This window comes from Ciona robusta, chromosome 12 (assembly GCF_009617815.1).
Source record: "Ciona robusta chromosome 12, ASM961781v2".
Taxonomy (NCBI): Eukaryota; Metazoa; Chordata; class Ascidiacea; order Phlebobranchia; family Cionidae; genus Ciona; species Ciona robusta.
In genome coordinates this window covers 6,834,359-6,849,385 of record NC_143246.1, presented here as the reverse complement: position 1 = coordinate 6,849,385, position 15,027 = coordinate 6,834,359, and the positions used below count along the sequence as shown (strand labels likewise).

Genomic DNA, 15,027 nt, shown 5'->3' with positions numbered 1-15,027 from the left:
AAGAATGCAAAGAGTTTAAAGCAATCTAACAAATAAAATATTAGCAGAGTATTTATGAGAATTCCTAATACGAACGCGGGTAGATCGAAAATAATGTAGTTTAAATCAAAATACCCTCTTATGCACTAAAACACAACGCTCAAGAAGTGCCGACCCCTCTTATGCACTAAAACACAATGTTCAAGAAGTGCCGAGTTCAAAACAATACAACGAATACATTTAAGTTGTGGCATTTGGACAATGTTTGTTTGTAACAAACTTTTAAGATAAAAAAATAACCAACTATGGTGCTCTGAAAGGCAAACTTCAGTTTTCAATCTGTTTATCCAAATTTCCCATCAGACTGATGGAGGCACCAGATTAGATTAGATAAGACGTTCATTAATATTTAATACTGAGATTGTTTACTATAAGGTCAGGACACGCATCGCTACTCAAAAAAGCCTAAAATGGTTCAAAATTACATTTGTGGCAAAAACAGAACTTTTTAACCTTGAGAGTTCTGAGCTAAAAGCTTGAAACAATCCACAATGTGAACTAAGTACATTTTCTGTTGATGTTTAGTCTGTTATATGAAAATAGAACACACAGAGAGAAAATATAGCGACCCCACTGTTCTGTGAAGTGCATGAAACACGATATTCCACCGAATTACCCAGTGTTGAAATGTTTTTCCAGCTTCTATGCTTAAAACCACAACGTCTAAGAGTCTTGTTTATTTTTGACTGTTAGAAATGTTTTAGAAATACCCTGAACAATAAGTACATTGAGACTTTTCGATTATGACGTAAAGTTTGAAAGCCTAAATCAATATTTACCGGCAGGTGTAAAATTTAGCACAAAGAAACAAGGGGTTTAGAGAACAGGACTTGTCCAGTGCATTCCACGGACAAGATAACAAGACTTGGGTTACCTTGAGCTTTGGGTGCTTGGCAGTTAAGGATATGCCAGGTGACCCGTAAAGGGTTCGGCCACTTGTAAAGGTTGTAAGCAAGGTATTGCAGCGGAAAAGTGATTAAAATCACACCTGATATGACTAAACTAACACCAGAGATTGTAGGCGATGACGTGGAAACCTTGTGTTAGCAATTATACTTCACATCGCATTTCATATAATACACAAGATACAGCAACGGATTAAAAGTATTTAGTTGCGAAACCGAGATGAACCGCGGGTATTACACAAATGTCAGTTGAATATAGTGAAGCTGCAATGTTTGTATAAGCATTACCCATGAACGGTTCAGAGTGACAAGTGTGAAGCATATACGTCAATCAAAACTCCAAGCTGCGGTTAACATATGCTGGGGGGAAATAAGCTTACAGATTACAAACCAAACAGAAGAAATGGAAGATTACATTCTTGTAACTTTAGGAACGGATGATAGATTCGTACAATAAGCGTTCCAGGTTCGGAAAAAGCACAAAATCGCTGAAATATCTACAAATTGGTGAACAAACTTTTAACAAAGCTGCAAGTGCGTCACTTTCTATCGATTGTGACGTCACAGGCAAATATACCACGTGTTGCGGCTTACGCGCGTAATCCCAAAGTAAGAAGTGGAAACATAATCAAAAAGATTAAAACTTTGCCGAAGGAGTGCCAACATTACATACAGACTAATTAATCCGACTTTATTACGTAACACATAAGCCTTTGTTGCACCAACTGATTACGTACCACTAATTCGATTGCCCGCCGATGATTTAGCATTTTTTGGCATTACTCATCAAATCTGTCATTCTTGTTTCTATTTTCCGTCTGAGATTTTTGCGGCTTCACCAAAAACCTCACACCGGGCATTGAGAGCGTTTGTTTACCAGACAAAAGTGATTGTGAGTCACAATCGACTTCCGTTCCATTAGGTGGTTTCCCGGTTTTAGGTGATTCACCCATATCTGTTACAACTTGGTTGATAAAGAAAAAACGATTTAAAACAGATTTGTTTACCGCTATCGGTTGTTTACGGGTAATGAGAAAGTTATAACACAATAGAACACGAGCCATTGGTAAATATTATTTACAAGCTATACAGCTTGATTACAAAGAAGAAGTTCTGGGTTAATAAAACAAAAATTTCAGTAATGAACCGGGTATTTGAGTAGGGGTAACGGGCCAGGCCCGGCCCAAATACGAGGCCCAGAACAGAAAACAATGTAAGTTAGACGATTCTCGTAACAAAATTAACTTCGATTGCTTCAAAATACAAACGAAATCCAATCCACAAATTGTATTCCAAAAAATTGTATATTTTGGCTTAAATGGGAACATCAATCCTTTTGTGGGCGCTGGATCAAAAAGAGATCGAAACGTTAATTGGGTACAAGATGAGATTTGTGGGGTTATGTCTGTCCATCTAAGAGGGCTTGTTTGTTCGTCGTATTATAACGAAACACGCGACTGTTTAGGAAACCGCAAGGGATCTGTTCAGTGTTTATGACGTATTGCGTGACGTATACCGGATGAAATCAAGCCAGGGTTGGTTTGGTAAATAGGGAAAAAATGTAGAAGGAAACAGGTTGTCTTGTGCGGTATATGTTGTTTCTATGAGTGCGGTGAAGCGTATCGTAGAATGTGTAATTGATGATATTCGATCGAAACCTGTCGAGTGAATGGTTTTACAGGGGTCGAGGAGGGGACGGGAAAACAAACTTCGCCACCGGGACTTTTGGAATCCATTTACAAAAGACGTTCGTGCTATTTTAAGATCATTCTATCTAATATTAGTCGGTACTTGTAAATGACGAGAGGGGGTGTACGTTGACATCTGTTTTGAAATGTAGGATCAACAATGGGACATGGTGAGGTCACAATTAACTAAATCCATTACGCCTTTCGTCGGACACCATTATTACGTCACATAGTGATGACGCAACAGTCTTTTCCGTTTGGTTGAAATTTAATTCTCGCGCGAGGAAGCGTTTCAAAACATTCCTTTATTTCATAGATCTGTGCTCAATCAGTAAATCCCTGACTTCCCAACTTAGCTTCAAAACCTCCTTGGAATGTGCCCGTTAGTATGAGCTGTAAACTTGATTGATAGCAGACTTTGTTTCATAATACTGTGCACCGCATCCGTCGTCGGTTTAATACATCACAATTAGAATTTTTGCTCCCGTGACGTCACAATACCTCCCTTGAAAAGTGCAGTAACGTCATGAAATACACGGAGGAAAATTTAACTCTACTTTAAGCAAGCGGAAAAAGAGAAACAACAGAAGTCGAAGAATTTAGTTTTTGCGTAAAAATAGAAACGGATGTGTCTAAAACGATGTAGTTACAGAATGAGTACCCAACAGAACACTGTGTCTCTTGCCATCCAGGTACATTTGCCCCGTGCAATCTTAACGGTACGAAATGCAATGAATATTTTATGCACGTTCTAAACACCTTACATCATCGTTACCTATGTTAGGTCACAATGTGAATAATGATTGAAGTGTTGAGGTTGTCGTCACGTGGTTTACCGACACGCTTCAGTTCACAAAGTAGAAATACGTCACCAGGATCCATTATCGTTATTTATGACGTAACTATTGGGCGTGACGAAGTGAAAATAGAGGCGTGGTGGTAGACAACAACTTGGAGATTGAAAGTAATTTGAAGAAAACAGGACATTATCTCAACTGGTTTTATTTCGTTCATTTTTAATTAAACGGAAATTCTATTTGAGTCGAAGCAGATGCCATTTTAGATAAAATATATACCTCTTGTATTAAACCATTCGTTAGATTGGATATTTGTTGTTACGTATTTCGTAGCACTTGAATGATTTTAAAGCGTTTTATTTCCAATTTTGTTTAACTAAGCAATTGCAGCAAAACCGCATTAATTTAAAATCATTCAGTAAATCATATCCTATGCCTAGTTGATTCGGGAACAAACCGCGAGGACTAGTTGTGAGATATCTTGCATTTGGGACCCATTTACCTCCAGGAAAATCTGAAAGATCGTGAAATTCATACTCGAACCACATCTGAGGTAATTTCAACAACGATTCGTGAACCGCAAAACCAACAAACCAAATCCAACTCACGCTGTGAGGATAAATCATGACGTATGTCCTGTCTTCTAAAACTATTCAGGCGTAACAACCATAAGACTCGACTGTAGCTATTTAAGAAATAGAGTCTATAAGAAAAAAATGAGAAAAGATTTTTAAAAGTGGGTTGTAGGATATAGAAGTCACGATAGTCCAAAGTTAACATTATGCATCTGAGTGTGGAAATAGCTCTGCTCTTGTGTTAATGGTATTGTTTTAAACATAAAAGCAACCACCAATGTTACAATAAAATAGATATGCAAGTAAGACGTTGCGATTGGGGTTTCGATGTGTGCGAAAATAGAAATAAAAAATAATGACGTCAATAAAGTGCAGCTGTTATTTGATGTTACGGTTGGTTGAATACGATGAGTGACGTAGGGAAAACGATTAAAGGGTTAGTTTGAGACACAGGAGTTTCCTTGGGTGGCAAACATGGGTGTGAAGCGAGGGTATCGGATCTAATGGGCATTTTACCCTCTTCAACTAAAAGTAGACAAGGCTAAAGGTGACATATTTTGCTCAGTCGTCTCCTAATTACGGAAATAAGAAAAGAAGTCTCGAAATATTCAAAGCTTCAAGTAAACGGCATTAAGGTACTTGAAAAAAAATATTCCCTTGAAAACAAAAGCGTATTTAGATCGTGAAAATATTTGTCTTGACAGAAAACATATTAATTTCAACTATTTTACCCTATCCAGTACGGATGCTCACTTTTACAAAGTTACCAAATTGGAAGCATTCTCGAAACTAAACCCGTTGGCATTTAAACATAACATGTTGACGGATGGGGGCGAAGACAAGTCAATAAAGCTTGAGATGAAGATATGAGAAAGTAAATGAAATCAATAAAAACTCAAACCGAGATACCAGTATTCTAATAAAGCATGAAATGAACTACCCTTTATTCAAGATATTTGATATTGACCACCATAACACTTCTTAAGGTCAACACTACTTTAACAGGGCTGTTAAGGAAGTAACAAGACACAAAGTCGATACACAATAATCGCAAATATTATTTACGCAGCGCGAGATTCTTGCAGGTCGCGTTTAATTTCCCCTGTTAAAAATGTTATTTATAGAAGCAATTCGTAACTTGAGAACACGTTACCTATTTTCCTAGATTTTTGACAACTCTTGCAAGTGTAAGATTTAACTGTTATGTCCCATCTAATACTATTATCCCACGTTTCAAATTGAAACTCAAAACATTACATTACAATGACGTCACAGAACGCATGACATCAGCGGATATGAAACGTCATACTCACAGCAAGGGACGTCTCCGCCTCGCAATTCGTGTTCTCCTTTATTCCAATCAACGCTGCTGGCGAGAGGATGGAGGAATAGACAGGACACATCATCGTGCTTGGAACCTTCCGGCCATACATGGCTCCCTGGAAGGAAAGGATCATGAATTCAACACGCAAGTGTGTTTATGGGCACGTAGATGTGGTTTAGGGCACGTAAGTGCACAAAAGATTTTAAGTTTCTCAGGTACAAAATAAACAGTTATATACAATGTTTGGTGACCACTAAGTAATAGGAGCTTATTGTTTACTGCAGGATTTGCAATGTAGTTAGCTGTACGTACTTACAAGCTGGTGCTAGCACTATACTTACAAGTAAACTACAGCGTTGAAACATAGCGGACCGTTTAATTTTTAAACGTTTAGGATTAAAGACACGAAAATAAACATTTAGATTCGATAAAATTTACTTTCCGCACGTAAGGTTTACAAACTCTTGCTCAAAGTCTATCAAATTACGTCACAAGAAATTAAATTCGATACGTCACGTTTTGATGACGTCACTGGTTATTATTTAATTTGATTAACCTTAATATTGAACAACGTTTTTAATTCAATCAAATATATTTAATTAAGCCGTGTTTTGATCAGTGAATTAGACAGACGTTTTTAATTGAACGTGAGGTATTAACTGTATGATGGAATTAATCTTAATCGGATTGGTTTTGTGGCGAAAATATAGGAAATCCGAAACAGATGGTAAAGGTGGTTTGAATGAGAGATAATACATTGTAATAGCATGTTGTTGTGGTAAAAGGGTATAGAGCCATTATATTTGGGAATTCTAAGCTCTCTGCACTCTTGTAATTAAATTCCAACTCAACAGGGAAACTGTCTCATGCATCATCGTGTATTTAATAAAGATAACGGGTTAAGGACCGTAGGAAGCCGGGCTCGACTCCCTGGGTGGTAAGTTAAATGACCGTTTATCGCATTGAGTTGTGCTAACGTCCGTGGAATGAATTTTAACGCTCCTCTAATGTTGTTGTGGCTGAGTGGGTTTGTTGGTCTCGACACGAGTTTGTTTAGTTCGGATAGACGGAAGGTTACCCACTTCAAACAGTAATTTTCCCACGCTACAAACTTAATTTAACCCGGGCGATTTTATAAGAATCCGCGGGAAGTTGGGCTTAATATTCCGGCCGGTAACATTTACAAAGTCGTGCTATTTAGGCTTGATCATTTCTATAATAGCCTTGCGATTGATCAGACTTATTCTAAGTTTGGTAAATACAGCTTAAACCTTGCTGGTGCGTGTAGCGTGTGCCAGCAGGTTGTTACACTTTATATTTCAAACCCGAGTTGTAAGTTCACTATAAATAAATCGACATAAATCAGATCTACAAACTCTATCTACAAATATACTGACCTTTGGTCAAGAAAACTGACACATTGTAAGATAATTCAGTGCATATGAATATACCATTGCTCAATATTGTATTGAAAAAATAAAATCGTGGAGTTTACCTATTATGACTCGCAAAATGCAGACCTTATACACAATTCAACTATAATTAGCAGGTTAATTAAGAGGGACTGGTTTAAAAGGCGTGTTTAAACAAGATAGGCGGCAATGAAATATAACGCGCATGTAAAAGCTGGCACTAATTGGTTGTAAAATCTATTTAAAGTGGCTGTGTTTAAAATATTCATTGCTTACCTGTATGGAGATCGTGGTCATTTGTGGGCAACGTATAAAGAGGTAGCCAGGTACACTGGTCTCACACGCGCTCGATGTTTGGTTCCGTATTATGTGGTTGAGGTAACCTGCAAATTATGGTATCAGGTTGAAACGAAATTGCACGAGAGATGGGATACCATGCGGTAGAGAGTTGTTCTAAATACTGGGTTCGTTCCTTTTTGCGTGAAAGCGACGCCCATTGAAACATAGTTTACTTATTATAAACAGAGAACAATACCAACAGAATTTATAAATTATAGTTTCCCATCCCAAAGCCAAAACTAAATATGTGAACAACATTCAAGGCTTATCAACAGCAACACTCAATTTCATGTAAAAAAAAACGAAATACCAAAATCTGAGTAAAACCGAATATCCCGCCAAAATCACAATTATATAAATATGATCACCCTCCGGGTCAGTATAGCACTGTAACCGTATAATGAGGCATATAGGGTAGTCAGTACCTTATATCTTAACAAATAACCATTTTTCACCCCTTTGCACCAATCCCATCCCCACTATTACCACAAGTCTATTACACAAACCGCAAAGTTAAAGCAGCAAACACATAGAATGGCTTCTGCAGCCAGAAACGCTGTGGTTCCTTCAGCACTCGACTTGAGTTTCGTGTGAATTCCCCCCGTAACAATAGTGTTTACTGAAATTTACCCTTTTGGGTGGGGTGGGTAATGAATCACTTTGCAGACATGCGTGCCATTAAACAAAAGCAATTTGACGGTTATAACAATTAAATACAATACAACTCAGTACAAAACATCAAGTATTTAAAGGCGGTTCAACTGTGATGTTTGACTTTGACACCAAAACCCCCTGGTCGATTTAAAAGGTTACGCAGAACACATTTCATCCGCAATGCATTTAAGGTTTTGCAAACACCACCATGAACTTTAAATGCAGGATATTATTCTACTCTTACAACAATATCCTTTTATAGACGTGACAAATTATAAAAAAAACATTGAATATATAGATTGTGCTCAAAATAAAATGTATTTACTTGACTGGGACCATATACATGCTAGTTATAAGTTCATCCTATATAGATGACTCAGAATCTTCTAGACAGCGTGTTTAGGTCCCAAGCATTGCTTTGCATTAACACGTTCATTATGTTTAAACCAGGGACCACCATGGTAGCTTCTCCAAAATAAAGCCACGGTTATTTCAACACTACTGATATAGTTTGTCTCGTGCCGTAATTACATATGGAAGCAACCGAGAGTTGAACGAGATGGTGTTTGCCATGTACGTTGTTCTTCAGGAAATTCAAACCAAAGAGAATTATTTATTGCAAGATTTTCCCCTGTGTATGTATCACTATTGGTAAGATAAACGATAAAATCAAATCTGACAAAGCGTTTCCTTTATGTCATAAACAATCTACAAAGAACCATGACATGGTTCATTGGTCAAGGTCACGTGTGTGAACCAGGTAAAATTAAAAGTTGGTACGGTGGGTAGGATTTCTGGATAGGTGTACAACTTCAACCTGGTGTATTTAGTACACCGGTGTGGAAATGCTGTCTCACTTAATTCAAATTGATCTTTTATTTTCTTATTTAATAAATTGCGCGTTCTGTGTTAAAAAAACAGCTTTGAACTAAATAGCTGAGGTTGTTATAACCTATTCAATGATGTATAAACAAAATTTCGACAAACACAACATATAGGCAAATCAGTGCTGTGGCAAGAATGTTACACAGTGTTAATCTGCGTTTACAAAACAACTCAATTCAACTTAACCCTATGTTGGTGGTGCCAACACATTTCAGAGCAATGTTAAGTTGAAATGTTTGAATTTACGATTGGCCGACACTTGATGGGCGTACTATGTTATTGGTATTATAAATACGATTAAGTGCAGTATCTACATCTTGGGTTGAACAAGAGCACATACAGTCAAATACAATCTGCATTAGAAACATGCGCACATTTCACATGCTAACACGTGTTTTCAAATTCAAATACATACCCCATGATGTGTCAATACTAATTATTCATTTTAAACCCGTATTGTGACGACGTAAGCACTATTACGTAATAAAACAAAATCTACGTTGATATAATTTTCTAATGATTCCCACGAGTTGGTACAACCAGTTAGTTTCACAACAGGGCGGGATTTCGTTTTTAAAAGAAGTTAAACACTGATCGATCGTGATCGATTCACATTACGTCAGGATGTCCAGTCAAGTGGATTCATTGCGTCCGTTGTAACGAAACTCACGCAGTCATTTGCAAATTAAAACGCGTTCTATCAATTAGTGGCGTTTTTTGAAACGTTTGTCTTTCATAGTAGGCGGCAAGAACCAGGCATTTCCGAGTTTTGGGGCTGGTGTGAATTTAATACAGAATACAAAAAATATTTAAAGAATATAAATATCTTGTGTTGTAAAACATGACCCAAAATATACGACAAAACTACTAATAAATTAAACGATAAGAGAAAGAATGAAAACATGAGTTATCTCATCCCAACCTACTATACGTAACCATTTAATATAAATTTCTACATTGCGTTAATTAATTATTATTAATATGACGTATGCACTACGCCGATGTAAACTAATTAATTTTGAGTGACTTCACTTTAAGGATAATGTTACGAAATTATAAAGTTCGACAATCTAATGATTTCAGGGCAAACGAATCGATCCTATCACATCTGCCTTGTGTATGAATTATTAAAACGTTCGTGGAAAACAAGTCAAACCGTTTGCTATGCATTAGAATTTATTGGTGGATAATACGTTTTGCAACTAAAGGAAAATATACACGAGCGACTCGAATAAGATATATTGTATTTCAAGAAATACCTTTAATAGAGGTATTCTGAGAGTCTAATGATGCTATACCGAATACCTTTACAATATTTTATCAATAGCTTGGTCACTTTTACATAAAAGTAACGAATGCAATAAATTGTTGTTGTAATTATGGACAACAATAAAATAAACATTAAATACGGAAGTTTAAAATGACATAGTCTCGGTAATGATGAAAATTAGTTTAAAACCTAAAAATACTTAGAGAATACCGTTTTACCATTGCTGTTTTTTTAAGAATTTAAGGGAAAATTGTCTAAGAAGTCAGTGTTTTCTCATGTTGATATTTTATTGTCTCTTAAAAATTTTATAGCAGAAAATAGCTGAACATTTTTATAGGTTCTCATCTCATGGCCCGTCTCGGAGTAGATACTGTGTGCATATGTAGCCTACACTGCACTCGTTTTAAAACCTCATACGTTTTATCAAAGTTACTTTTGCAGCCTGGTAAAGAATATTTTATAGCGTTAATCTGCGTTTACAAAACAACGTTTTACTTTACTTAACCCGATGTGAGAATTCAGGGAAATACCACTTGGTAAAGACCTTGCCATTGTTAATTATAAACGCGCTGCTGGTGCAAACGTCTATCATTATTAAAATCGACTATTTTATACCAGTGTTTCCAAACGACTTTATTTTGGCTTGCAACACTGTATGATTTATGTGGTTTGGGTTCCGACAATTCCGTCTTTGGAATCGCGAAACCCGAGGGAGATAGTTACAAATCATTCAAAACCGCAGTGTATCGAGTATGGAATCAAATTTCGTTTTCTATGTTCGTTTCTCTCTCGAGAGCTAAAACAGCCTATTCTTTATCGGTTGGTTATTAGGTCACAATCTTGACGCGCGCCCCCGATTCTCAAGGGGTTGGGAATCGTGTTACCACTGTTACGTGACAATCAATCTTCGAAAATAGAACCCGGTTCGATATTTGACCATTAACTTTGAATTTTAGATGCAATTAAGAAACTTTAATGAAACGATCAAATGACCGTTGTTTACTGGCCCGAGAAGTTACATTATAGAAATGCATACAAAAGGTGAGGTATACCAGAAGTATCCTGCAACAGTCTTTTAGACGAGTAAACACCAACCTAGCTTGGGTTTTCCGCACTGCTCAATGCGACAATCCTACATATTGCAAAGGAACAAACACAGGTAAATAAACAACTGGTTCTACACCAAAGCGGATATGTTAAGAGTTATTAATCCAAAACACAAAAGAAAGGAACTTTTATGTTTAAACTTACACAGTGTTAATTAATTAAGTTTCAAACTGTTAGTAAACTCTGCTGTGCAAACGTTATTTGCGAAGGTAAATCAGATAAGGCATATTTACAGAAAGGCGCATTCCTCCGATACGATAACGATACTGGTCATTTAGCGAAGCATTTTATCAAGTTTGTACTGAGCTGGTAAACACGCTCCAGCTTGTGTTGGTAATTGTAGTGCGTATTGCGTATTAGGATAAATCATGTCAAATTAAGCGGGAAGGAGGGATTCTGTTATAAATACAAGCTTGGCACATTTTTACATAATACACGTGCTTTGCAAAACACATGGATACTTTGGGACGGTTCGACACAATTAGGTTAACTATGCATAAACTTATCACATTTTAGGATAATTGTTGTCTTGCTAATGCATATACTTGATAACCCACATACCATTGACTATGAAATATAAAAATGCACAAAATATTCGCATGCATGGGGGGATCCAGTATCATGCTTGGCTAAAATAGAAGCCGGGACATTTAATTATAATCCGTAACTTACCTTGATAGTAATCCCCAGACGCAAGGCTGAACAGCTGACTAACTTGGATGATCAGAAATATTCGGCACAGCATCAACAGTGGTTTCAACCTTGACCTTTTCCGAGGAATTTGTCTTTCATTCGTGACGTCGCTATACGTCATCGTGGCGTCATCAAATATTACTTCGTCATACTGTTGTTTCGTTGCTTGCTTCATGGTCAAGAGTTGGCATTCTTTCTCAGGTAAAACATACGGACACTATGCAAGCAACATTTTCCTATCCTTTCGTTAAACTGTGAACAATAAACACGGTTTTAGCGTCTTGAGAGGAAACTAACAAAACTTCAAAGCTGCGGACGACGTCTGCGTGACTATGACGTCACATTGTGCAACTGTGGCGTCTGAGATAATCACAATAAGCTTTATATAAACACAATCGACGACGAATCGAAACAAACTAAGACCAAAGACCAGCTCGTCTTTCCGCGGCGTTTTTAACACCGTTTTCTCGCCGTTCTGCTCCATTTAGCCCGAAGGCAATCTCTAATAGTTGTAGGGTAATTTTCGCCCGTACAGGTTTGTACATCGGACACAAATTCTAAATTTCATGCTTGATCGACCTTCTAACATTACACTCCTGCTACTGCACTACCACAACAACACAAATCTTCTCCAATAAACGTTACAAGACCATGCGACCTCGCATCGCATGCTTATCGTCAGCTTGATCAATGTAGGCCTTCATGATTTCGTCAACGACCGTCAATAAATAAGAAAGACAGCAAAAAAACAGCGACTCTCATAAGATCTTATCTCTGTACCTCGCATAACAGGTGCCCTGGTCAACGGTCACGGCTCGAAGACAAAACATTCTCATTCAAGGTTGGTTTACCGATCGAACCCTTCTGCGCTAAAACTATCTGTTCAATTCGACCATGTCTAGTTTAGAAGACGATTTTTTAATTAAAACCTTGCAGGATGCGATTTAAAAGCAGCTTAACAGTAATTTCTCATCCAACAAATTAAGTGGAAACTAAACAGTCTGCATTATGCTCCTTTTTAAAACCATTCCACTCATGGTTTACAAGCTTACAATTCTGTCTTAAATCCTGCAATTTGGAATATAGGTGGTCTTAATGCTATGGTACGTAAACCACTGCCAATAGCTTGGGTTTGTTAATTATGTTGATACGCTGATTCTTCGCTTACTACACCGAGAGTAAACAAGCGTCAACTTTCCATTGCCCACGTTACCGCTACATAACCGACATCACAGTGATGCTCGTATAAATAAAACGTGCATATATATACCTACATAGTGATATAGCTCGTATTTTCATCCGGCAACACTACACGACATAATAATTGGCTTCACATTTAAATCCGTTCGTACAACACTTGTGAATATAATTGCTAATAATTATTTTCACGTGAGTACACCCTCCAACACACAATGATTGATTTGATGTAAATGATGGACACAAATTAGATTCCACTTTCAAGTCGACAGGAAATGAACGGTAGAATTGTAACGACGATCTCGTATTTGAAACTCTGTACTACTATAAGCACTTGGCAGTCAACGTGGTTGAGCAATCTACGTAAAACATGTATCTTTAGACAGCTCATGTTACAGCGATAATAAACTTCAATATTCCCCATTTGTTGATCTGTAAGGGCATTTATTCACAAGCTTTAAAATATAAACCAACTGTTTCTAACTATTCGTATATTGAATAATACAAATCCACTTTCAGCTTTGCACTGTTTAAAATTAACCAGAGCCCACTACAAAACACACTCGACATAAATTGAACACGAAATGTTGAGCAAGACGTGAACTAAGCTAGCGAAACAAGTCGAAGGCACGTCGTGTTGTTTCACGCGGAGAGGGAGCTTAGCGTGTAAGTAAAAGCTTGTTTGTCTACACAGCGGGGAAACAAACCTGAGTTTGTAGACTTTCTCCACAGACACTGGGTTAAATAAGGGTGGGAATAGAAATAACATTTTCTGCATGACGTCAACGCGTACGTTTGAGGTTTACGTGAAAACTATAAACGCTGAAACGTATCCCCAACTCGTCACATTCGTTTCTGAACAAAGTTGGGTTTTAAATGAAACTTAGTAAAGCCTATACGAGACACGTTTCAATGCCCACACGACTCTTTTCTATATTTACACACGTTTTATCAGGGAGTTCGAATTGGAGTCTGCTTGTCAAAACAGCCAAGTGAACTTGGAACTTGTTTAACCTCTTAATACAACGTGTTCTCTTTAGTAAAACTACAACAACAAGGTTCCTCACTTCCCCGTATTATATATAGTAGGGTGAGTGAAGATGCGACATCTTTACCACATATATATCCAAATACCTTGATCATGTTTTAAACAATGAACAGGAGTCTATAGAAGTCGTGAAGATGTGGTTTTATAATTCTTTGCCAGTTTTTTGTTTACTACTAATTGGGACGAGAAAATAAAATGAAAGGGTGTCCCATTTTTTCCCACCCTACTATATCGCACCTAGACCTAAGTACTTAATGCAAGTTTGCTTTCTAACGATAACACACCAAAGGTGTAAAAATAGTCCGATATAAACAGCTCAAAACTAACTCAAAGTAATTTGCTCAAGTGATCTAGCCTTCTGTAAAAGAGAATATGAAATCTAACCGCTCAGATAAATTAAAACTCTTCAGTCCACTTTAAATAAATGTCCTTGATGCGCCGTCACATTAACTAAAGCCAAGGAAGGATACTTGGCGAACGAACGTTGGAAATATTTACTTGATATTTCTCGCAGAGGGGCTCGCTTAAAGGGACAGAGAGGAAATGGTGTCTCTTTGTGTTCCGGCGGTCAGAGAGACTTGAATAGCAGGCAGTGGTACTTAAGTGTTTCTTGAATTGGAATCATAAAGGTCCCAGCTAAGGTTATGAACTCTTAGTTTTAATGTACGAAATATGCTACATTAAAAGTGCCTGCAGTCAATTTTTTGGTCCTTATTTAAAAGTGTATTTAACCTCGAATTTGTCAAAACTTTTATGTTACTAGGTTAATGGTAAACTTTCTGCATTAATAGTTTGTGGTCGAAAAATATCGTAGCGGGCGGCCCGGTAACGTATTCGAGAAAAGACAGTCGCAAATTTAAAGCGGCTACAATTGGTTCAAACTCACAACACGAACATTAGAACTTTTACAAATGTTCTTCCCGTTTACTGAAATTACCAGAAACACATTAATACCATAGTTACATACAATATGACTTGTAAAATACCGTACTACTAAACTAAACTACACAATGTCATTCAACATTTAAAGTAGCGCACATAACATATAATTTTAAACCCAACACTTAATCTCTGAACCCCCCCTATTATTGTAA

At 37.2% G+C, this 15,027-nt stretch overlaps 1 protein-coding gene and 1 long non-coding RNA gene across 7 annotated transcripts in view; one reads left to right on the top strand and one right to left on the bottom strand.

The window, feature by feature from the left end:
- LOC149727310 (uncharacterized) overlaps positions 1 to 13,368 on the bottom strand; it is a 31,677-nt gene extending 18,309 nt beyond the window's left edge. Inside the window, exons 1-3 of one of the 6 annotated variants that reach the window (XM_089890170.1) lie at positions 11,668 to 13,368; positions 7,017 to 7,123; positions 5,318 to 5,443 (exon numbers count right to left, since the gene is read on the bottom strand). In XM_089890170.1, coding sequence (XP_089746296.1) covers positions 5,318 to 5,443; positions 7,017 to 7,123; positions 11,668 to 11,863 — 429 coding nt within the window. In that variant the 5' untranslated portion in view covers positions 11,864 to 13,368. Of the gene's footprint in view, positions 1 to 1,681; positions 2,036 to 5,317; positions 5,444 to 7,016; positions 7,124 to 7,504; positions 7,651 to 11,667 lie in introns of those variants that run through there. The other 5 variants (XM_089890169.1, XM_089890171.1, XM_089890172.1 and 2 more) reach the window with 5 other exon arrangements.
- On the top strand, positions 5,405 to 9,117 carry LOC149727311 (uncharacterized). Its single transcript, XR_016386223.1, has 3 exons — positions 5,405 to 5,543; positions 6,183 to 6,265; positions 8,184 to 9,117. It is a non-coding gene; the product is annotated as an uncharacterized LOC149727311 (long non-coding RNA).
- Positions 13,369 to 15,027: the final 1,659 nt, after the last annotated feature.